This window comes from Belonocnema kinseyi, chromosome 8 (genome assembly GCF_010883055.1).
Source record: "Belonocnema kinseyi isolate 2016_QV_RU_SX_M_011 chromosome 8, B_treatae_v1, whole genome shotgun sequence".
Taxonomy (NCBI): domain Eukaryota; kingdom Metazoa; phylum Arthropoda; class Insecta; order Hymenoptera; family Cynipidae; genus Belonocnema; species Belonocnema kinseyi.
Genome location: NC_046664.1, coordinates 114,601,252 through 114,627,640, shown reverse-complemented (window position 1 = coordinate 114,627,640; position 26,389 = coordinate 114,601,252). Strand labels below are relative to the sequence as shown.

Below are 26,389 nucleotides of genomic sequence, written 5' to 3'. Positions count from 1 at the left end.
TATAATTGCCCCTAGTTTATACAATAATTGTTTTTTCCGTAATTTTAGAAAAGAAATTTTTTAGTGCCTTTTCATACTATGAACTTAATTTTTGTTGCAAGATTTCACTTATAATTACCAATGATATCATATTGCTCAGTCAAAATAGTAAATTTTGTACCTTGATATTTTCAATAAAATCCACTCTTTTCAAGAAAAACGACACTTTATACCTTGTATAGATTTTTTTCATCTATATTATCGTCGAATTTTCGAAATCTTTCACTTTTATTGAAAACTTATATATTAAAAAAAGTTCCGCCTGGCCAAGTAGTAACACTTTTATTTCAAACTTTTTGTCGTCGGATTAATATTTACGTAGAAATTGGTGCATTTCAATTCCTCTGATATTTTCTGTTTGATTGTCCATCTTCTGCATTAACAATTAAAGTAATCGAAATCTGCCTGAGGAACTTTTTCTTCGTAAACATATACACCAGATGACCGCGAAAGAAAAACGGTAAAAATCATAGAATTGTAAGCGGGCTACTTGATTAATTTAAAAAAAAACCAAATGTGATTATCTCAAAATGACCCATTTCTCGAAAAAACACCCTCGATTTTCGGAATCAGAGGAAAATTCTACATAAGATGCAACATCGAAATTTACAGGACCTATGATGGCATACAGCTCTACCCCTGGCTCCTAGAGTAAAATATACTTGTTATAAACAAATTGAAAAACATTGATTATTTTTCTTGCAAAATTCATTACTTAATGATTTAAATAATATTACTTGTTAAAATAATCTATTGTTTAAGTCTTTGAATTGTTAAATGAAGCCGCTTATGTACATTTTTAATTAACTTTTAAACTAATTAATACAATTGTGTTTTATTATTATGGACATTATACGCAGTTATTATAAACTCATTTTTTTGCTACACGACGGCACGTCGTCGCTTTAACTGGTATCTCTAAGCATCTCATCAATTGTTGCATCTATGCTATCTTTATCAACATTTAACCTTTCATCAACATCCACGGTATTTAAATTTTCATCGACTTCGATATTAATACTTTCATCTTGTTGACTATCATAAGTTTTCCCATTACAGTAACTACATGTTGAGTTTGAATTTTTGGTACAATTTGAGTAAAAATGACTAATACGTCAATATCTTCTGATGTTATGATTGACGGTTTCACAGAAGTTGCGTTTTGTATAGCTTCTTGAACAATAAGCACGTCGGCATCCTCTTCAGCTTGATTCGTACGAAAACCTGCAGCTTCAAGTTGTACTCTTAGTTCAGAAATTAATCTATCGGGATTCAGGATAGTTTTTCAAACTACCTTCTACTCGTAGCAGCTACTTAGAATCAAAATATCATTTAATCGAGTTTCATTTGACCCTCCAAATAATCAAATTGCGCATGCCGATTCCAAGCCAGGCTGACAGAATAAAGTTCTGAAAATGTCAATACTTGGTCTATTGGACCTGACGGGTGATAGGTATATATAGGTATTTCATAATAGGTATTTCATAGAAGATTATTCAAGGTCGAAAATCGATGAAGAACATTCGGCAACACTGGAATTATAGTAGCGGTACTGGCCTTCACGTCTCGTTTCTCCATATGTACATTCATCTTCTTCCTTGGTGGAAGTCGGATTGGCTAGACAGACGGTGACGATAAATTACTCGCTGAAGGTACACTATGCCATTAAGCTGATAGGGGCGATGTTTAAATTTCAGACATCCGCTTCTTTATAAAGATCTTCCATCTAGTGGGATGTACATTCATTCAATCTATAGTGTCTATTGAATCGCTTTATAAATAAAACGGTAACATCTGAAGTGAATACCTGTTATATATACTGCATCAAATGAATCACTCGAACTTCTCCACACTCCAGGAGCCGACCTGACAAGAAGGTGATCAGCAGTGTCGTAGGTTTTTTCTGTAGCATCACAGAATCCTTTAATTTCGTAGGTACCAGAAGACGGAGTCCGATCCAACGAGATATCTCAATTCTTGAAAAATACCAAAGACTCTCGAGATACTTTAGCCATTGATGGTGATCCTTTGTCGCAAGAGGATCGTCTCAAAAAATCTTTGAGAGCCACAGCAATTGGATCAAAATCTTGGATGTAGTAATCACCGGGCTCAATCAATCTAAGGAATCAAGAAGTTTAACTAAGACCCAGCATTTAAACAGATTGCTCAGTTTGAAGATACTTGAGACGCGATAAAGCCTGATATTCTTCTGTTATCTTCTTAGCAATTTAGAATCATTCTCTATGTATTTTCCAACTTCTTTCATTGCTGTTTCACTGTAGATTGTCATTATTCTGTGCCATTTTACCTTTTATTTTAACCTTAAATTCTTGCCTGTCTCCCTTCTCGATCCACCCTGACTCCCGTTATGATTTCTCCACTTGTCCTACTAATCGCCAACCTTTTTTTTAATTCCTGTCACATTTTAAAAAATCATCTTGATCTCTTCCTTTATTACTTGTACTGTTCTCCTATCCGTTTTATTTCTTTTACTAGTTATTTGGCTCGTCCTCTTTCTTCTTTTTCCTTACTTTAAAAAAGTTGCTTTTTTCTTCTCTAACCGTTCTCTATCCTCGTTGCATTCATACTAGTTTGGTATCATACTATCATTGCCTAATCTTTTTTCTCGTCTTCCGTGGCTACCTGTCTTATTTTATTTTGCATCTCCCTTTCTTTGTAGATCAGATCCTGTTCCATATACGCTTTTTTCTTCCCTTGTCTATTTTTCTCGCTACTTCTTACTCTGTAAGATCTTTTTAATAAAGAGCTAGTTTAAGAGCGTTGAAGCTAGGACACAACCTCAAAATTGACTTGCCTTATCTTTCTTAATAAACACTAGAATTATATGTTTTTGAGATAGTTAGGGCCTATTCCTGTTTTGGATCAAATCTGTATTTGGAATAAAAAGGAAGGAAATGTGTAGAAAAATTAGGCTAAGGATATCCGTTCTCAATCTTGAAAAAAGTTTGGAGACCTAGAAACGGGTTACATGGGAGAGGGGGAAGCTGATGGACAACATTTTCATTAATCATGCCACTATATACTCGTCCGGCCAAGCCAGCTATCCACCACAATTACAATTAGGGTACTTGCACATACTACGTGATGCATTTTCTTTTGTTTATATCGTTTTATCCCTTTTGGCTTAAAGGAAATTTTATTCTTTGGTTTATTTAAATAAAAAAAAACCGCGTCACGTAATATGTGCAAGTTCCCTTAGAATCTGAAATTGCAACCCGCTATATAATGATGTAAAGATTTGGAAACACCAAATCAAACTTTTCTTCGACCGACAATGCAATAATGAAGTGTAGAAAAAATATTTCTTCTGTCTTACGGTCACGGAAAAATAAAAACAAATTAGAGCTATCATTTCAACACCATTTATTTTTAGAACAAAAATTAAAACTTCGACGACGTTTCGGCATCACTGCGTTCCTTCTTCAGAGTATCTGAATAATAATTATAATAAGCTAATACATAATAAAAAATAAATATAAATAGTTTTAAAAAGTTATTGTTTGCGAGTAAAAAATATTTAGAAAATAATACCTTAGTTTAGAACGATTTGTTAGCGAAACAACAATCATTCCAATTTTGGAGTCAATACGTGTCAATTTTTTTGTGTCATAATTGAAAATAGTTTATACGTTATTAAAGTTAAAAAAAAGTAAGACTCCAAACAATTATTGAGGATGAGTAAAAAGAGAAAGCCTCATAAAATTGAAGAAGCATTTTTCAGCGTAAAAACTACATTCTTAACGATTATGAAACCGTTCTGAGTGTTTTGGAAACAATGACGAACATATGACTAGGAGATAAATAAAGCGGTAAATCGTTGATGAAGACAAAGGCAGTTCATAAAGTGAAATACAATGATTGGCCAAGGATTTTTTTCAGTAGCTAATATGTTAATATTGCTGAATTCGAAATCGAAATAGGGATCAGAATTCCGAGAGTGTTGTGACAAGCCTGTATTTAAATTCCCAATTGTACAATCTCTTTTATGTTTTCTTTACAATTTTGTTTTCTCTAAAGACGATCTCCAATTCTTTTACGTAGCAATTTTAATTAGTTAACCTTCTGTCACTTTCACCTCATTAAACCTACTTACTCAGTAACTACAATATGATTATAATCCTAATTATTATGTACATGTTACAAATTTATTATTCTTTCAGCTACTCGAAAGTTGTCAGTATGCTGGAAGGAGCTCAATTAGAAAATGACGAAGAGGAAGAGGAACAAAAAAAGCTATTAACGAGGGCGTATGGAAATTTGGCAGTTTGCTATAACAAGGAGAACAGACCGCGAAATGCATGTGTGGCTTGCCAAAAAGTCCCATATCCTAATGCAAAAACTTACTTCCAGTATGTGAATTTAATTTGGTTATCTCTACATTTGATTGAAAGTATTATTTATAATTAAATTTGAAACTGCTTTAAAACTAAAGAACTGAAACCACCCCTGTTCGCAACGTAAAGGCCAATATAAGAAAAAACTTTTTTGATATTTCAGCGTTATAGTTTGGTATACCCATATTTTTTGATGCGCTGAGTACGGAAAAAATAGTGAAAGAAATCGTGAAGGCACCCTTGACCTTGAAAATAACCATCTCAAGGTCAATTTTTTATATCTTAGCTTTATGGTTGGCATGCCCATGTTTTTTGAGGCGCTGAGTAAAAAAAAATAGTGCAAACAATTCTGAACGCAGATGTGACCTTGAAAATTTGTTGCTATTTTAGCGTCAAAGTTGGTACATGCATGTTTTTATGTTATTAGTACTAAAAAAAACAGTGGCAAAAATCTTGACATCATTCTTGACCTCAGAATGACGATCTTTTTCCTACCAAAGTGCAATGAAATCTAACTACATCCATGAAGATGTACAATGCAATTGATGATTATTTGATCAATGAAACTGATTGCATGACTCGAAGCAAACGAAGTGATAAACGTTTACAAGTCGATGCATCTGCGTCTGTAGATGAATCTAATGGATTTACATCTTCTGGCGAACCTGATCTACTTCAGTCATCTCATGAATCTAGTGAGTTAGAGTCACTCGATGAATCCGATCTCCCTCTTGGAATAAGTCTCGAAAATACCTTGAAAGACCTCAAGTGGAAGGAAAATGGTGTTTTGAATCCTATCATACATTCCTTCATTGATGGAAATCATGGTGTGTAGCCTAATGCTGGATTAGATGATAAAAGTTCTCCTGATGAAATTTTCAAGACATTTTGTGATGAAGAGTTCATGGATATGATATGTGCACTAACGAATATTTTCGTACTGAACGCATCTAGATAAATGTATAAACCGAGTTTTTAGTCCAAAAAAAATTTTTTTGACCTTGGAATGACGATTATCAAAGTCAAAAGTCAACGCACCAAATTTTGCCCGAAAACATCAAATAGTGTGCATTGGGTGGTCGATATTTCGACTACCCCGTCCCCTAAATGTTAAGGAAAAATGCGTCTTTAGACGTGAGATTTTTAAGTGCCCTTTCCCTCTCTCAGTTTTCATACCATTTTCGGTGACTTGTAAATGAATGGGATTTGGATTCCCAATTGACTATGGAAGGATCATTTGTAATTTTTAAACCTTTTATTAACAAAAAATTGTTAATGTTTATCAGCCCTATGCATTCCCCCACTTTTCTATTATCTACGATTCACAGGGGAAATGGTGCAGGAGATTTGAAAAATAATTAAAAAATTATTAGTTTGTGAGAAATTCATCAAAAGTATTTTGGAAAATGTGTAGGCTAGTGAATCTTAATGTTTTTTAAAGTTACTTTTTTCTTGATAAGTGCGGAAACATAAGTCTTAAATGTATAGCACCTAGTTGCAAGTCAGATTATGACAGCAACGTAGAAAAATTCATGTGTGTCCAGAGAGAACGGGCTGAGGGGGCTTAAAGCCAACATCACCCCAAAAACTTCGTAAACACATCTGTCATGGTCTGGAAAATTTAATTCTATTTACAAAAGCTTGCGTCCATCAGGATAGCCACATTTCAGGAAAGTCAGTGAAATAAAGTAGCTGTGTGGGAAAATAAAAATTAAAATGTTTTAACATTATTTTATAAGCACTTTCTAATATAAATATAAATATTTTTTTAATGTACATTCTTTCCAATTAGAATTCGATTGTTAGTTTATTTATAGTTATTTCTTTATTGATAGTTTTGATACATGTCCTTTACTTAATTAATCCATACTCCTTGACACATTATTGAAACCTTATTCGTTTTTGTAATACCATCCTGTCAGATGAATACGTCTAAATGTCAGAGAAAAGTAATGGAAATTGAAAAAATCAATATTGTGCCCACCCTGGTCTACCTTCTGACATATCTCTTATTTGCCATAAATGATAATGAGAAAGAGGGATTATATAGAGTATAGACATCATAATAACCTGGCACGTCTATTCCTATTGTTATCTGCGAAAATGATGGCAGTAAACTGTAGGTTTTCACATTTAAAATTAAGTAAACACAAAGGCCGAAACTATAAAACAAGATTTTAGTACACCAAAGATTCAATTATAAGTATAGCTTTACCCTAATGTAGAACAACTACCTGAAAGGTTTAAATTCGTAAGCGGATCATACATTAAGAAGGAACTCATTATAGACTAAAGTCGTTTCAGAATTAATTTAATGTTTTTTGCTCGAATTTGTGTGCATATCACCGATAAAGTTTTTCGACCCCCCCCCCCCCCATTCAAATGCGTTGTTTTTAAAATTAGTTTTACAGATTCCACAAGCCCCATGAAGTTTAACAAATATTTCCCATTAAAAAAAACTTTTGTAAATTTCATTCAGAATTGTAGGTTTTTTAAAAATACAATTTTTTTATAATACAACAAATACTACTGTTTACTGATAACCTAACGTTTACATGCATTTTTAAAACATTTTTTAATTGTTTTGAACAACTTTCTGTTAGAATAGATTTAAAAAGTCGCATTTATTCCCAATTTTCAACTTGTTTTCAACTTTTTAAACAGAGACAGGCAATAATTAATTAAATTTAAAATAATAATAAAATAATTTATTATTGTTGGTAATGATATTCTCTTAAAATAATGCTAGTAAGTTGCATTTTTTAAAATTTTACTCTTTTTATCGAATATTTATTTAGATTGAAGTAATAATTAATTCAAGTTAACAAACATAATTTTTTAAATAATTTATCATTATTTTAAATTATATTCTGTTTCAATAACGCCAAAAATTTGCGGGTTTTTCTTAAATATTCCAATTTGTGTTCACTTTTCGCTTAGAGTGACTAATTAATTAGTAAAATGTTACAAATATAATTGTTCAAACAAATTAATATTGTTTATAACTATCTTCTATAGCAATACTAAATAGTTGCGGCTTTTCGGAAATTTTCCACTTTTTGTAAACTTTTCACTTTATGAGGTAATAACTGATGCAATTTAACAAACACAATTATTTAAACAGTTTATTATTGATTATAACTGTCTTCTCTGAGATAATTAGAAAGTTGCGGTTTTTTGTTGTTGACATTTTTAAGTTTGCTTTGCCTTTTTAGTTAGGGTTCTTTCAAGTATTACGTAACGCTCTTTCTTGATATTGTCCCCCCTCCCCCTCAATACCTAGCTTTTTTTCTATAGTAACTGTATGTAACTCTAACATATGCGTCACACTTCAGCAGACCTCCGCCCCGACGCGTTACGTAATACTTGAATGGCCCCTTATAAACATATTATGAATAAAATAAACAATAGAGAGAATCATTTCTTAAACAATCTTGTTCTTTTTGTTATTATATTTTTCTGAAATAAAATAGATATTTGAAATATTCTTCAAATTTTCTATATGAATCATAATTAATATAATTTTTCATCGGGAACCTTTTTGCCTACATTAAATTAATATTGATTATTTGTGGGCATCTGCCCATATGGACGTTTCTAGTTCGGTAGATATTCGCGTTATAGTAATTCAGGGTCAAAATTAATATTTTCGGATTTAAGTTGTATTATGTATTTAACGTGTGCGCTTATGGCTCTCGTCAACATTAAATAAGTTTTCTAACCTAGAGGGTGCCTTTTGAGCTTAAAATTTCGAGAACTTATCTGGCTATATGTGAGATGCTGCGAGGAAAGGGACCTTAGAGTTAAATAATCGATTTTCAGATTTTCCATGCTATTGATATTCTTAAAATCGCCCTTTTATATATAAAAAAAAGTTTATCCACAAAATTGGAATTGTTATTAAGTTGCAAAGTGAGGCGTAATCGCCTATTTCGACGCGTGCGGACGTCTAGAGAAATGTAGCCCCAACGCTTTCTCCGCATCTTTCAGTTCTCTATATGTATGAGCGAGAAGATTTAGTCGTAAGTAGAAGGGGTGGATTTCAGAGATTGTCTCCATTTTCTGAGTGTCTGACTTTGACTGATCCTTTTATCTCTTATACTGCAAAATTCGCCTGCTATTCCTAAGGACGCGTCAAGTCACATGATTCTGTATGTAAATCAATACCGTTCATAAGGACCCTTTTTATGCGGACGCCCACATTTATTCCTATCTGAACAGTTGAAAGAAATCTGAAAAATAATGAGAAGATAGTTGCAAACTATAATAAGTGTTTAAACAATTATGTTTATTAAATTGCATTGGTTATGATCTTAGTGACTAAAAACTGGGCAAGATGTTTAATTTTTAAGACAAACCACGACTATATATAATTAATACAGGAGAAGACAGTTCTAAACTAAACTGAAGATACTTCTTTCTTTTTTTATTTAAAAGAGAAAATAAAAAAAGGACTTATAATTTATTTTTTTGAACGTTGCAGGGTGAACTTCAAGTTGCTGCCATGGAAAAAAGTCACCTTAGCAAACAAGTTAACACTTTATAATAAACTAAGAAAATCATTTTACAAAGCCCTAGCCCATTATCTTTGTGGGTTTTCGTGAGTAACTAAAAATCCTAATTAAGAAAGACAGCTCTGAGAGGTTTTTTAAATACATAGATATATATTTTGTAAAAATAAATCAAGTGTAAAGTTTTATTATGGTGAATACAGGAATAAAGGTTCCATAAGAGAAAAAAGCGTCACTTAACCTGTCAAAATTATAAAAACCCCTTTAAATAGAAAGAACATTTTAATGTTATACTATAATAAAAGAAAGCACTCAATTTTCATAGTGCCCAGCTGAGACTAATGATCGAATTCCGCCCTGGAGTAAACGAAACCGTTAAAACTTATTTTAGCGTCTGCTGGTGCCTTTAGAGATCAAATTTAATATCTCGAAAATACATTTAAACAGCGAACAAAATATAAATAGTAAAGACGCAAACCATTAGAACATCCTGAGCAGTTTCGACCAGAAAAAAAAGAGAATTCCCAATCCGAATTAAGCAGGCCAAAAGGATGAAAATACTACTCTGTGACAACAACTACAAGAAACGACACACCAGAAAAATTGCAACTACCTTACACGAGGGTTGAACGATAAAGGACAAATGGTTCGCTTCTCTTGATGGTACGTAGGCCACCCATTTTCACCCCTCCTGCGCGGATAATTGAGATGTGTGTTCTGCGCTATCACAGTCTCGTGGCGGATGGAGGGAGATTTCGGGACCCTTATGCCGAAGAGATGGTGATGGTGATGCTGCGACAAATCATCAGAGATGAGGTTTGAATCGCCCCAGATAGAGGACTTGGAATGCGGAAGTCACATCCACATTTCACCCCCAGTGTACAGCCATCAGTTGAGCCTGTGAATGTGCGACTTTAACCCGCCTTGCTTCCTTGTAGTCCGTACCGCCAATCCTTGGTAGGGGTTGTCGCTCCAAGCGAAAGCACTCCTTCCTTCATTTCTCTCTCATCCTCATAACTCTGTGAATGTCAAAAAAAAAATCGGTTGCTCGTCGATCGAGCCTAGTTTTTACGCGGATATTTTCTTAAAGAGTGGAGAAGCTGTTTACAAATTAGTTAAAACCCAAAACAATAAAAGTAATTTGCTTATTTTCATACCAGTTTTCCAATTGTCAAAAATCAAAATTACCCGCTCCAAAGCGAAAGCATACACTCTCATGTTCAAATCCTAAGGATTTAAATAAAATAAAAAAGAAATGTCGAATCAAAAGACTATCGTTATGTCTGGACAAAAAATAAAAGTAAGACAGACCAGACAATCGTAAGACCAACCAGGACAAAATAATTTAGACAATAAATAACCCCAAACGACGGCCCCTGGCGGAAAATCGTGGCGGAAAATCGTAGATACAATTTTAATTACCAGAATTTGTTTTCTTCATATAATTGGAAGAAAGTGAAAAACATATTCCTGAAAATCGGGCAATAATTTCAGTAATAATGGAAACGTTGAAGTACTCCCTCAATCTGAATAATAAGTACGAGGTGTGTTCAAAAAGTAAGGTGACTTTTTAATTTTCGCGGGCTACGTACATTCAAGTTTTAAATTTTTTGTTTTGTTGTATTGGTACATTCGTCACGATCATATGTTCACAGTTTTGACTATATAGCTCGTGTTTTTTTTCTGGCAGAGGCGTAAAAGGTTAGAAGGGTTTGGTGTGCTCGGCGATTTTCTTCTTTCGAAAAAAATGGAGCAAAGAGTTTGCATTAAATTTTGTGTGAAAAATGGAATCCAGTGCTCTAAAACCCTTGAAATGCTGACAGTTGCATATGGTGAGTCTACTCTGAGTAAGAAAAATGCGTATAAGTGGTACAAGCTGTTCCAAGAAGGCCGAGAGGATGTCGAAGACGAACCTCGCTCTGAACGTCCCAGCACGTCAACAACAGATGAAAGCGTTCAAGCAGTGGAAGAAATGGTGTTGAAAAATCGCCGAATTACCATCAGAGAAGTTGCTGAAGATGTTGGCATATCGGTTGGCTCATGCCATGCCGTTTGCGAGAGGCGATACGCAAAAAACGTCCGGAACTTTGGAAAACAATTCGTGATTTTCTGACCAAAAACAGCACCACAGTCGTGCCTCAGCCTCCATATTCACCGGATTTGGCCCCCAATGACTTTTTTCTTTTCCCAAAACTGAAGAGACCCATGAAAGGACATCGATTTTCAATGATTGGGGAGATAAAAACTGCATCGCTGAAAGAACTCAAGGCTATACCACAAAATGATTGTCAGAAGTGCTTCGATGATTGGAAAAAGCGTTGGCACAAGTGTATTATATCTGAGGGGGATTATTTTGAAGGGAACAACATAAATATTGAGGAATAAATGAATATTTTTTGTGAAAACCATAAAGTCACCTTATTTTTTGAACACACCTCGTATTTTATCTAAACTGCTGATTAAAAAGTGTTATCAATTTCGAATCATAAGCTTTACTAAATGAATGAGCAGTTTGCTAGTTCACAATCTGAGAAAAGCTTGCTAAAGCAATTACTGACTTCTGTCGATAAAACTTATCAGTTTCATCTTGTGCACTTACTTGGATTTCAAATAAAAAATGGGGTCAACAAGATTATTGTAAGAATTCTATCCATATTTATAAACGGAAAAAAATTATTAAAATGTATGTTTTTGAGAGATGCACGGGGATTTACTGCGATTTGCTACTCTACACTGATAATTGTGCATTTACATAAATTTTGAAAAAATTTATTTTTGTTTCTGGCAATTTTATCTCTGAAAAATGCAGTTTGTAAATCGCGGTTTATTATGAAATGTTGCACTTTCTGTGTAATTTTCAATAAGAGTGATTTCATACTAAATTAATTTTATGAAACATAATTGTTGAAACAATTAACTATTATTGTTAATAATATTCTTTTAGAATAATGGTACATAACAGTAGTTTTTTAACCATTTGACACTTTTGATCCAATTTTCAATGAGAGTGACGTAAAGAATTTTTACACCATTTATTTTTGTTAATAATATTAAGTGATTCCTTACAGTTGTGGTCTGCCTGCATTTTTAAGCGTTGTTTTCTTTTCAATTGAAGTGATTTGTTAGTAGATTGCATTTAGTACAAATAATTATTTAACAAATTATCATTACTTGTTGATTTTGTAAACAAATGAAATAAGTATATTTAAAACTTTGGCCTGGCAAATAATTTATTCTGCACTGAAGCTAATTCAAATTCGTGTTAAAGAGATTTGCATACAATTTTTGTATGTAAAATTAACAATAAACAATTTTTATTGTATAATTCCAAGTATCACGGAATTTTCATATATTTAAAAAATATTATATTTTTGTGCACGAAATTTGTTTTTATTTAGAAATACTTTACAATATTGTGACAGTGATGGTCAGTAAAATTTCCTACGGAAAATTTTAATTTTTATAAATTATTCTTTTGGAAAATTTGGGAGTTTTGTGGTTTTTCAATTTTGGATTTTCTTTCATCATCAAAATTGATGCAGATAATCTTGAAAAATACCTAGGTTTAATTATATTTGTGCAAATACAACAATGCTTGATTCTGTAACCAAATCAAATAAGTTAATATAAAACTTTGTCTCTTTGGTCTACAAAATAATTTGTTTTGCACTAAAATTACTTTAAATTTTTCTTGAGAGATTTGCAGTCGCTATTCCCATGTAAAACCAACAATACATAAATGTTATTACTTAGTTATGTAATTTCAAATATCACGAAATTTTCATATAGTTCTAAGCCGGTTTTCCTAAAGGGAAAATTCCAAGAATATTCATTTATTTATTTTGATTGCTTATAAAATTAACAAATATAACTGAATATGTATCATTTCCCACAATATCTGATGTATCTTAAGTAATTTAGAGGAATTAAAACTTATTCGACAGAAGTCAGTAATTGCCTTAGTAAGCTTTTCTCACATTGTTAACTAGCAAACTGCTAATTCATTTACTAAAGCTTATTATTCGAAATTAATAACACTTATAAACAGCAGTTTGGGTAAAGTACTTATTATTCAGATTAAGGGAGTAGGTGTCAAGCTCGGTGTCCAGTTGTCGACAAAGCTATACTTTTGAATGGACTTCAACGTTTCCATTATTACTGCAATTATTACTCGATTTTCAGGAATATGTTTTCATTTTCTTCCAATTATATGAAGAAAACAAATTCTGGCAATTAAAATTGTATCCTGTCATCCTTTCAAATTTTAGGTTTCGTAAACGGCATGAATCTCTTGTCAATGAAAGGATAGTTCGTTCCCCATGGTTCGAAACGCTACGACGCGACGTATCTGGCTATACTGTCGTGTGCACTTAAAAATTTTTATTATTACTGAAAATATTAACCGATTTTCATTAATCTTGTTTTTACTTTCTTCCAATTATATGAATAAGCTAATTCTGTTAATTAAAATTGAATCAATTCATGCTTTCATACTTTTAGTATTTGTAACTGACCTGCACCTCAAAACAATCAAAGGGTCATGATTTACGAGCATCTCAACGTGCCATTTGACGCACCCCAGGGTGCCTGCCTCTTGAGTTTCACGAGGGTCGATGAAAATGCGGGGGCACAAGAACTCCGTTCGCAGTCAACCACCCTCCGAATACAAATCCTGAATTCCGCTCGGGTCAACAGTAGGTAGTTTTGGTGAGCACGAACTCCGCTCAAGGGGTTTAAAAATGCCCCTCCCATTAGCATACATTTCAAATAAGGTTTCGCAAATTTGTTAGATTTTAAAATATTATGTAACAACATATTAGGTATTTTCACTTCAACCATCACCTAACTTCACTCCATCGGTGAAAGCTGAGGGGAAAACAATGGACCAAATGCATGGAACAAAACTTTATTTCTGTAATATCTTTGTAATTAATAATAATTATCACCATTTTATTATGTCATTATATAGTTCTTAACAAATTAAAACTATTTTCATATGACACTGATATGGAAAAAATTAGGGTTTACAAAGATTAGCGTTTTAGTCAATGCTAATACCGAAGAAATAAAAAATTAGGTCTAATTTTTAATTTCTTCTGTATTAGCATTGACTAAAATGTTTAGTTATTAAAGAATTTTTATTTAATCTCTTATTATTACAGTTAAGTTATAATTGCATCTGCTTATAACACAGTCAATTTAAAATTCATTTAGTATTAAAACAACTAATATTTACAGTGGTTTTCTGTAATAACTCTTCGTAATTAATTAATAGAGAATTAACTAAAAAATAGATCTCAATTTTCGATTAAAAATGTTTAAAAATATCAATTTTGCTTCATTCTATGTATCCCTACAACTTACTAAAATTATTTCTAATATGTTGTGATGTCATAATGAAAAATGTTGCTTCAAAATCTTTCATGTTATGTTTCGAAACTTTAGGAAATCATTTAAAATCATAAATTATTTTTGAAAAAGACAGGTTTTTAACAAAACAGTTCAATTTTCAACCAAAAAGATTATCTTTCAACCAGTTGCATTTTTGACCGAACTTCATATTCTATACGCGTATATCTTTGAGCGTTTGAATAACAAATCTAGAGCTTTAATTTTAAAAGTTTAAGATTGAAAATGATTACACTTTGAATGTCTTGATTTGTAGTTCAGTTTTTGCAACTGCAAATGACAACATTTGTGTCCTCTAGAATTTATTAATTTTAGGAACCGTGATCAAATCATTCTTAATTGTTCAATTTTTATTTGCAGTCAGAAAGTAGTTTTTCGATCTAGGATTTCTGTAAATTTCTGTAGATTCTTGCAGTTGTACTTTTTTGTAAATTCTGATAGAAAATAAAAATACAATAAAATACAAATCAAGTACAAAATTCGTCCTAAAAATAGAAAACAGTTGTACTTTCCGATAATTTTTGATTATAATTTACTGTATTTATCTGTGAACTCCTGTAAAATTTTTTAAAATTTTTTGTGCATTTTTGTAAAAAAAATTCCACCAGGACAATACATGAATTTTATGTAATTTTTTCCCCCGCAGAATCGAATTTCTGTGGATATAATTCGGTTTCCAAACCAATTTCCAATGGACTTTGATGTTTTTTATGAACCGTAAGGCTTCCAGGTATAAAGAGTCCGTGAACAAAAATTATTTAAATAATTAACTAGTCTTATCTATTAGTAAAGTATCATTACAAAAAGTAATTTAAAATGTAGTTTTAGTTGATTTTTCTAAGAAAATAGAGTCTGTGCTTGGAAAAATGGTGGAGATGTGTAATTATGTATAAAAAGTTTTCTTTTGTTGATATATATAAAAATGGTTAATTAGTCAAAATGAATTTAAAATTGAAAAAAAAATTCTCTACATAAAAGTAGATGTGCAAAGCTGAATCTAGGAAAATTCATATATAGTCAGTAGGGCAGTATAGCAAAGTAGAAGAAGGGGATCACTCAAATCGTAATAGGCAGAGTTCTTGTGGACCCACCAAAATGGTAACGCGAGCGGAATTCAGGAAGAAAATAAAGAGGGCCCGAAAGCTTGCAGGTAAAGTCCTAACCGTGAGTGGAATTCGTGTGCTCCGTGAGAATGCAGCAAGAGTCCACACTGAGTGTCAATGAAATTGTTCTCTATTGTTCTCTCCTTTTTTTATTATTAAACAAAATAAAAACATTTCATCTAAAAACCGGCGCTGATCAGCAAAATAGACCAACATTTGGATGCCGTACGCAAAAAAGCAGGACAATATATTCAAAATTGCGGCTTTAAAATGGAATCCCGTTTGCCATTCTAATAAATCCCCTTGCTGATTTTTTACTATTTCAGGGCTGAACTTGGAACTGGTTTACCTCCACCCACTATCTGTCGATGTAGGAAACCAATCCTGGTACGGGCTCTGAAATGGGGCCCGCGCTGGCTGAAGGCATCTCAGGTTGAACGCTCAAGCATATGGTCCCCCACCTTAGGACTTTCAGCGCATACTCGACCTCTGGGGGTCAATCGCAGGGTTTTTTGAATTCATGGACCACCCCTCGGCAGCGGTGATGGCTATGTTGATATCCTAACATAAGAAAAGAAAACATGTCAGTCGCCATGCAGTAGGCAAACAAAAACTAATCCTATCAAGTGAAAGGAAAAAAATTAAAATCAAGGTAAAGGATACCGAGCCGAATAATGACTGTATAACGTTATACGTGTGGCTGAATGGCTTAAGATCCTTTGAGGACAATATCGTCTAACGCTTCAAACCCCATCTCCTACCTATTATTTAAAAACAGTTGACGGTTAGTCATAGTAGCGAGTTTGTTGTTCACAGGTCTCGTCTAAATGAAGCGTCACTAAGTCTTTCGATTCTTTTAGTCAGCTTATACGCTCTATCCATTTCTCTCCAGGGCTATGGAATATTATCGGGGCTCTCCTTACAGGGAGGGATGCATGGAGATGTACATCCCATTCTTGCGGATTCCAATCAATGAATGATAGAATCGTAGCCTTCAATACTGGATTAATTCGTTTGGTCGGGCTCGCTTGAGTGTGGTTTACTGTGCTAATGGAGTGACGGATACCATAAAATATGGTTAATTCTCTCATAACTTTTATGTTGAATACCGTCCTGTTATCGGTGTGGATCACTTCGGGCTTAACTCATCTGGAAATAGCGAGGTCTTCCAAGGCCGTGCCTGGAGTTTTGGCGTTGGTTACACGTAGAGCTTTACACTTGATCCACTTAGGGAAGTAAACGTGAAAGACAATGTCGTAACAGTGACCTGCTTTACTACGAGTGTAAGGCCCCATGGAGGTCATAGACACTAGCGCCCATGGTTGATCCACCACTCTTTTCCCCATGAGCCCAGGACAAGCCTGCTGTGAAATTTTTGTGTGCTGACAAATATGACACCCTTTCACATAATTGACTGGGTCCCTAAAAAATCCAGATCAATAATAAGAGACCACCACACTAGCATATGTCTTTGCTATCTCTAAATGCCCTGTCTGAGGTACAGCATGCACCTCGGTCAACACTTATCGATAGAAACCACTAATTTTCACACTTCTGTATCTTTAGTATTATGATCAATTAGGAGATTTGGTCCAAAAGCATATAATTTCCCGTCTAAATCTTAAAACCCACGATACCTTGTAAAGAAATTTTGTACTTAACGCGTCGGCAATACCACGGATCGTCTATTACTCCCGCTCCCCAGACCTCGGCGTCTTCTTCGACCTCATGCGTCGATAAAGAGTGCGACTGTACAAAATACGTTTTAAAATTGCACTTCAACGTGTAAATTTACACATATAAAATGCCACTTTAGACGCGTTGAAATTACGGATTAAAAAGAAAATTTCCACATGTTGTTTAGAATGACGTCCCTTATAGTCTTAATTCTATGACTTTGTATGTATTCATACGATGTGTTGAAAAACACTACGTTCAGAGTGTGTAAAAAAAGGATTCACGCTGTATGTAGTAAAATTTTCAAGAATGGTAAAATTACTGCCTGCGCATAAATTTCTATTTTCTAACGAAGATTCCTCCACTTTATAGTAATTTTAGATTCGTTCGTATAATATTGCACATTTGTGTAGCTTTCGCTATAAAGCTTTCTTTTTCGCATGTCATGAGCGATGCTTGCATTTTAATTTGCAAACTTTATTGGCCACTTTTGGCGAAAGAATGAATGCAAGTGACTGATTTTGACTTGCAATATAAATTTTGTGCAAACGACCAATCGGATTATGTAAATTATGCAGCCCTCGTAAACTGCACATACCCTTCATAACCGTACATTTAAAAGCTTCCAAGAATTGACGAAATTTGCGGATAGTCCAAATTATCACCAGACATTATTGCTCCTTAGTACAATATCGCCGTTCGACATCCAACAACTTGCGGCTTGCGAATGCAATTACTCGTTCCTCTCCCTCAATCACTTGTGGCAGTACCCTGCCTGAACCAAAACTGCTTGAGTCTGTTTGTAAAACAAAGGGGAATTCAAAATTAGGACTTGATAAAATTGGGGCCGACTAAAGTACCTTTTAATCGCCTCAAACGCTGTTTTTTTCCTCCGCCTAATTCCAATGGTTATTTTTCCGCACTAGGCGCATTAGGGGCTCCGAAAGTAATGCAAAAATTTTATAATAGCCTATACCATCTAACCATACCTTAACAATGTTCTAAGCTGCCGAATGTTGCGCGGTGCAGGGTAATTCAAGACGTGTAACATTCGTTTTGCATCCGGTTTCAAAGTCTGCTCATTTACTCGATAGCCTAGATACTGTACCACTGAACGGTAAAACCTGCTTTTCTCTGGGCCAATGGTTAGCTCGGTACTATAGGTGTCATTCGACAAATTCCCTAGCCATTCAAAATGTTCCTTAAAGGTTTCTGACACGTTAGTATTATCGAGAAATGCGAAATAGTGAGGACGCCTTTCTGGTCCGATTAATTTATCAATTAATCTCTGGAAGGTGGCAGATGCCCCGTTCAACCCAAAAGGCATACGTTTATATTGAAATAAGTCGGGTCATTGAACCGAGAATGCCGTTACCGCTGGACTACCTTCCTCCAAAAGAACTTAGTGATCTTAGTGATGAGCTAAGCTCAAGTCAATGTTCAAAATATACTAGGCCGAACGTAACTTTTCCAAGAAATCTTCTAAAAAGGGAAGTGAATACGCTTCGCCCTTAGAAACTTCATTGACTTTTCTATAGTCAATGTACATACGATGTGCACCGTTAGGTTTCTTTACCATTACGACTAGACCAAACTGCTTTGAACTGGATGGTTTCCAGAATTTTTCCACTAATAATGTATCCTCGTCATATATTGCTCCCGATACAAACGGAGAAACTCGATAATGTCTGCTTGATTGGGGAATGCCCTTAAGCCTTACGACCTTATCTTCGGTGTCGAACTCCCCACACGACGGTATTTCTCTTGCAACTCTCTTTAATTCTTCAGTTGCCCTGTTGCTTACTTGGAATGCCCCTTGTCCGTCCTGAGCTATCCTAGAGTGCCCTGAGCTCATGCTACGACTCTCTTGTAGTACTTCCTCGTGCAGTGTTATATCGTCTAATCCGAGAGAATTAGCCGTAATAGCACTAGCAGTGGCACCCCTCTCCCCCTAAAATACACCTAAGGGGTCAGAATTTCTGCACCTAGAATGGATTCTAACTGGATCCTCGACTTGGATAATCTCAACCGGCTCTTCTTCTTTCGAAGGACTCCCCCATATTTTATCTTAACGGAAGGTTTCCATCCTTTAAATATATTGACCATTTCGGACAATCACACTATTGACCGTTTTTGAAATTGACGAAGCCAAAATAGTAATTTTCGGTTCTTAAAAGTGACCCGTATTATACTCAGATAATTGGGCTTCAGTATCTGTTACGGGAGGAATTATGAACCCTACTCTTTCCTACCCGTTCGTTTCTCTTCGCTTGGAATTTAGGGGAATTGCTTTTCAATATCCCTTCTGCCCCGTACCCGTAACAATAGTCTCGCTTTACCTCAAAACATTAAAAATAAGAGTGGCCTAACTTTTTGCATTTCCTACATTTATAGTTTTTGTGCCTATCTTCTGGGTTGATAGCGCTTGAGTTAATTCCCGTGGCTTGTTTATTTGCGGAGTTCGAAGTATCTTTACTAAAACTAGGATTGGAATACCCTTGACTTGTTAATTCAATTTTTTTCAGTTATTTTGACAAAATAGCAACTATTTCAGTCAAGTTTGTCAAATCCGTCTTCTCTTTATTTTCCATTCCATTTTTGAAGCGGCCCTTTAAAGATTGAATTTGATTTTACAAATTTTCCATACCGGAATCTCTCTCGGTTTCGTCAGTAGCTATCGGTACCTCCCTTTTTCTCAGAGAGTTTGTCTTACTTGGCTTTTTTCTCGGCATATACGCATACTCAGGAAGGAAGAAATCTTTGGGAGGTGGGCGTAAAATATCATCACTTCTTACGGCAGACAGCTCAAAATCTTGGGCTAGCGTTTTTTACTCATTATAAGACCTAAAATCACTGTGCCTAATTGCACATCTGATTTGGCGACCCAAATTTCTATAGGCCCTATCTAGTTGCTGTTCTAGTGGGATTGAGCGTCGGTTATAGTCTGTATAGGCTCATATACGTAAAGTAATCCACGCTAGATTCTTATGGACCCTGTCTACGAGCGATTATCTGTACCTCCAGTCGCTTTTGATTTTTAATATCCCGGAACCTAGTACAAAAGTCGTATTTCAATTGCTACCAAATCCTCCATAGATAGCGATTATGCCTAAACCACACTAATGCTATATATTCTAAATGGAAAGGCATTGATATTATAACATCTTCCACGCTTAGCGAACCTACCGCCCGCCGATCCTCTGCTCTATCTAAAACTTTGATCACGTTAGTATCACCTCACCATGTAAATATTATATTCCACTGCTTTTCGATTTGCGATAAACTTTTATTAACTCTCCTATAAAGGGTACTTGCTTGTATATAAGCAGTGGGCTGTTCAGAGTGTAGATCAGTTATTGGGCCCAGATAAGAGGGATAATAATGAGGTTGGCCAAGAAAACCGCCTTGCGGCACATCTCTCGGAATGTCACCCTGATAGGTACCTAGTCTCATGGATGTGTTTGGTTGGAAATTTAAATCTCCCCTATTTTCCAAATATTGAGAATGAAGATTATTGAACCCTTCATAGATTTCGCTTTGAGTGCCACAACCACTCATGTGCCGCAACCACTCATGCAAAAGGTGGACTTGTAACCCCTAGTATGTGCTGATTAATTGGCCTCGTTCTTGCTTCGTTTCCTATATAATTTGTAAAATGATGTATCGCTCTAGTTCTGTTATTTAATTCCGGCTGTGGTAACAATGACCTGCGTCCATACGAGTATAAGCCGTCGTGGAGAGGGAAGCGAAGGTTTTTTTCCGATATCGCCCTCACTGATGAGACTGGTGCCCAATGAAGGCTCTTGTTCAGTAGATAAAATTTTATAATGTAACCAACTTTGTACCTTCTCTACCTTGCTTTTTTTATTGATCAAAATGCTTATTTTCAATAAAAACTTTGTTTATCGTATTTTTATTATCACTCGTTTGGATGGTTGTGCATTTTATTAAAATTCTTCACACTAAAATAGTTTCTAGTATTCATATTTTTAAATTAAAGTAAGAACAAGGTATGTCAAATGCAAATTTCAATAATACATATGAAATACAATTGGATGCAGTGACTCATTTCACAAATATTTATTAACAATAATCAGAAGATTCTTGAAATTGTATTTTCACGCACTAAAGATAATTGTCTATTATTTATATCGTTTTTTTTGTAGTTTGCGGGAAACAACTTAATTTTGAATTTATTGTTGAAATTTTTGTTTGTAGCACTTTTTTCCTTTCATAATTTAAAAGCATAAATACTAGAAACTATTGAACAATAAATAATTTAAATAAAATGGACAATTGTCAAAACGAGTGATAATAAAAATACGATAGAGTTTTTATTGAAAATATGGAATAAATAATCACAAAATGGCATAATGATATTGAATGTTTTTTAAAAATGGAATAAAGAAGCATTTTAATAAATAAAAAAATTACAGACAACGGGAATCTATCGCGCAACCTTGTGGCTATCAGCCAAGCTCTCTACCATGGAGCTACCGACGCTGCGAAATAATCTTGCATCGGCTCGATGACCATGCCGTCATCATCGCCGATACCATCTCCCGCTCCGCGCTTGGTAATGTATTTACCTCGCATCGACAACAGTAATTTGGTGATAGTGACTTCTTTTTTGTTAAAGGTCCTTCGGCTTTAACGAATACATTCGCATCACGTATCTCAATTTGTATATCATTTCCATAAATGTATATTATTACAACTCACAACATGCATTAATATTAAAACAGACGTAGTTTCATTGTCTCTCTAAAAAAATTTGCATTTTTTTAAAAAGTTTGTTATTAAACAGTTTACTGCAACTTATGCCGGTTTTTCAAAAACTGAATCGCATTTTCACATTCCCGGCCAACAGTGAAAAAAAATGACATTTTTGGTTGAAAATAACGTACAACCCACAAATATTGAGCGATTTGAACAAAAGAAATTTGAAAAAAGCTGTTCAGATTTCTAAGAGAGCTGTCGTGCCTGATTTTCAATTAGGTTTTCAATTTTTCATTAAGAAACAAATATGACGAAAAAGTGGCCATTTGATCTAATATTATATATTTAACAACAAAATTTGGTATAAACAAATTATTTGTTGAAAAAATGTTTTCTATGATTTTCCATAATCATACGTTTTTTCTAGTTATATTGCAAAAATTTGAATGGAAATTACATGATCTTAAAAAATTTTCTCTCAAGATTATTATTAATTCAACTTATGATCTTTTAAACAAATTTAATAAACAAATGCATTATTCGGGCATTTGTCGGCAGAAAAATTCGGGGTTTTCAATGCCAGTCATTTCAGATGGGAAGTTGATGGAAATTTCAGCAACATTCATAATAAGTTGATAAATTTCAATATTTCTTTAAATAAATTTGATGAAAATATTCATTAATCAGGCATTCGTCTACAAAAAAATTCGTTTTTTTCTATGTCAACAGTTCTAATTAGGATATCAAAAAAAAATTTCATCCACAGATGCTCGAATAATGTATTTTTTTTATTAAATTTGTTTTTAAAAATTCATAAAATTGACCAAAAAAATATGGATTTTACTGAAAAGACTGCCATTGAAAAAAGCGAATTTTTCTATCGACAAACGTCCGCATAATGGATTTTTTAATTAAATTTGTTTAAAAAAATAATAAGATTAATCAACAAATTATGGAGTTTGCTAAAATTATCATAAATTTCCTAATTGAGAAAATTGACAGAGAACAGAACGAATATTTCTGTCGAAAAATGCCTGATTACTGCATCTGTACATATTTTATGCAACTTAAGCGATTTAAACCAATTTTTCTGTTATTGACGAGTTCCGGGAACGTCAAATAGAAAAAAGGCCATTTTTTCGTCATATTTTTTTATTTATAAAAAAATGAAAACCTAATTCAAAAATCAGGCTGGACAACTCGCTTAGAAATTTTATTAGATTTTTTTTCCAATATTTTTTGTCGAAATCGGTGAAGATTTGTGGGTTGTATGTTATTCTGAACCAAGCAGAACATGCCCAACCTGGAGAAATTCCCGCTAGGAACAGATGTTTTTGCACTTACCACTATTTCGGCTGGAGAATGAGAGTGGTGGTAGACGCGTGCTTAATTCTCTCCTCTCAGACCGAAGCAGCACCGCAGATACTAAATATATGACAGGGTTCTTGAGGCGACTAACTTTTCACTATAAATTTCTAATGGTGACTAGGATTTTAATTATTTTATTTCAGCATGTTTACATTTATTTTCAAATAATGTAATTCAAAGGAGAATTGTGCAAAGTATTTATTTTACATTATTCAATATTTTAATATTACAGTTGCGGTTGACTGATACTTTTGAAAATTTAACAATATACTAACATGATGTACATAACACAAGTATATATATGTATGTGTGTGTGTGTGTTTCAATGCGATAGATCGGCGGGATCTCGCGACATTTGGGTGGACGGAGCGAGTGAATCACGACTTGCTAGTGTGCTACAATGCGAGTGTGGCCCCTGAACGGGGTTACATGGAACGGCTGCATGCTCTGTGGTGCGAGAAACACCCAGAGCTATCGCACTTTTCGCAGCAACATCTGCGAAAGCATGCTGAACTACTCCGTAAAAGGGGCTATGTAAGCGGAACGCCTACTCTACCACAGCTAGAACAAGCCGGCAACAGAGAAAGAGAGGCGACAATAAGACCAACCGCGGAGAGGCATCCAACAGAGGAAGTGCGATGCTTTACGACCCGGAGAAACATCAACACCAAGGTTTCTCTCAAGCCTAAAGATCTGGCTGAAGTAGATGACGAGCTTCGTGGACATTTTTCCGGAGAATCCGACCTCTGGGCTATAAATTATTGTATGTATAATGCAGCGAGAGCTTTGGCCGATGCGAACCGTAAAAAAAACCAACGGTTGATCATAAGACCAAAAGACGAATGCATCAACTTGCCATAAAGATAGTCTGGGCAAGGCAGTACGCGTCCCGCATTAAGTGTGTGATTGACTACATCACATCTGGCAGGCATTTTACCGCCAAGGTTCGAAAGTTCGCGCGCGAACTCCGGACCCATTATCACACACTTAACAAGTCAAAGCTGCTGACCATCAGGCAGCATATTGTTGAAAGAATACGGATACTATCTAAAGCTAAGAGAAGTCTAGAGCGGTGGGAGAGGTGGGTCAGGTAATATCAACAGTTTCTCTCTGACCCATCTCGACTCTTCCAAGACCCTCCAGTTACTGTCGAACACCCACCCAAACCAGAGGAGGTCGAAGTATTTTGGAGAGAAGTCTACGAAGTTCAGCATAGACTGGACAAAGACTCAGAAAATATAAATAGCTTCAAGGAGTTATGTGTTGCCCTCATAACACCTGATAAAGAATGCCCACACATCACTACCGAGGAGGTGAAAAAAGTATCAAGAGGGATGAAAAACTATTCCGCACCGGGACTAGATTGTATGAAAACCTTCTGGTGGAAGAAGTTCTCTTCAACCCATCAGCATTTGGCCCGTATTTTCACCTCATATTTGGAGTCGGAAGAGCCGATTCCAGAGTGGTTGGTAGAAGACCGCACAATACTCCTGCCGAAAATAGGCAACTTAGCTGACCCGAAGAATTACAGGCCAATAACTTGTTAGATTGGAATTTGGGTTAGACAAATGCGCGAAGGTTTATTTGAAGCGAGGAAAACTTAATGGCATCCCTGAAGATCCTGAGCTCGTTGATAGAAGCGCCATACGACACCTTTGCGCTGGAGAGACTTATACATACCTGGGCGTGCCACAGAGCCGCATTCAGGATGTGACATCTATAAAGGATACTCTCCGAAGCAGATGCAAATTTCTCATCCGACAGATTTGGTCTTCCGAACTGTCGGCGAGGAACAAACTATCTGCAACGAACATGCTTCCCGTCCCGGTACTACTCTATTCATTTGGAGTAGTTCCATGGACGACGAACGAGCTCAGATCCCTTGATATCAGGACAAGAAAGGTTATGCACATGAACAAAAGCATGCATCTTAAGTCTTCCATTCCGCGACTGTACATCTCACGCCGTCAAGGGGGTCGCGGAATATTGAGTCTTGAATTTCTTCACAACAGGATTATTCTGGGTACAGCACATAGAGTTGCAAATGGAAGAGACCCTCTTCTTAAAATAGTCAGGAATCACGAAGAAGTGGGCAAAGGAGCGTTTCTGTACAAAGCAGCGGAGGAGGCTGCTGAAACACTCGAACTTGATTTCAGTATTAGGGGTAAGCAAAATGCATCAAATCTTATCTATCTCGAGTACTCACTCCTGAAAGCCCGGATTAAGAAAGCACAAGAGAAAAACTTTCGTGAACAGCTCCTCGATAAGAGGGTGCACGGTATCTTCCACAGAAATGTGAAGGATCAGTCAATGTCTGGTGAGCTAATTTTGCTTGCCTTAAATCGCCCGGATTGAAGTCTGGTACGGAGGGTTTCATTTTTTATGCCAGGACGGTGTCATTTCCACCTTAACATACCATCGCCACATTTTGAGCCAAAGCATTCCCGATGATAGCTGCAGGGCTTGCCATGCACACTCCGAGCATTTAGCTCACATACTATCTAGTTGTCCAACTGACGCGGGAACGACCTACATTCAAAGGCACAATGCGGCTCTAAGAGTGCTTTATTACCATCTCTGTTACTCTTACGGCATTAACCTTAATATCGCTCCTCTGAATGCTCCTAGGGAAATTGTGTCAATTGTCGAGAATGGGAAGTGCCGCATATACTGGAACTTTATATTCTCGACAATTGTTTCTGTTGCTCACTCGAGGCCTGACATGGTTCTTCGTGAGTTCGAGAAGCGAACCACATTCGTTATCGAATTTTCGGCAGCAGCTGACAAAAACATTATAGCCAAGAAGAATCAAAAAAACAGTGGTATAGAGACCTTATAAGGGAGTTGCAACGATTGTACCCTGAATATTCTATTAAACCAATCGTCCTTCTCATCGGGGCTCTTGGACGTGCCAAGCTTTCACTTGCTAATGGCCTAAAAAGCATCCCTGCGTGTCAACAATATGATAAAACACTTGCGGGAAAAATGCAGAAGGCGGTTGTCCTTGGGTCGCTCCGTGTTCTTAGGGTGCACGAGGCTTTTGCTGGATCGTCGTATTGATTCCTTTACAGACTGTAACCAACTTTCTTACGGTCGTGAGACGTGGTTATGGCTAAAATTTTATCAAGATTTCGCTGGAAGTGGGTGCAATTTTCCAGATCAGCACCCGCTCCCGGCGAAATCCTGCTGTTGTCCTTATGACAAATTT

The 26,389-nt window shown here is 35.2% G+C and overlaps 1 protein-coding gene across 3 annotated transcripts in view; it reads left to right on the top strand.

The window, feature by feature from the left end:
- The window catches only part of LOC117177752 (inactive peptidyl-prolyl cis-trans isomerase FKBP6-like), a 119,885-nt gene that overhangs the window by 80,838 nt on the left and 12,658 nt on the right, over positions 1–26,389 (top strand). For 2 of the 3 annotated variants that reach the window (XM_033368659.1, XM_033368660.1), the window contains exons 4-5: positions 4,221–4,409; positions 8,878–8,994. In XM_033368659.1, coding sequence (XP_033224550.1) covers positions 4,221–4,409; positions 8,878–8,994 — 306 coding nt within the window. The remainder of the gene's footprint in view (positions 1–4,220; positions 4,410–8,877; positions 8,995–26,389) is intronic. The other variant, XM_033368661.1, reaches the window with a different exon arrangement.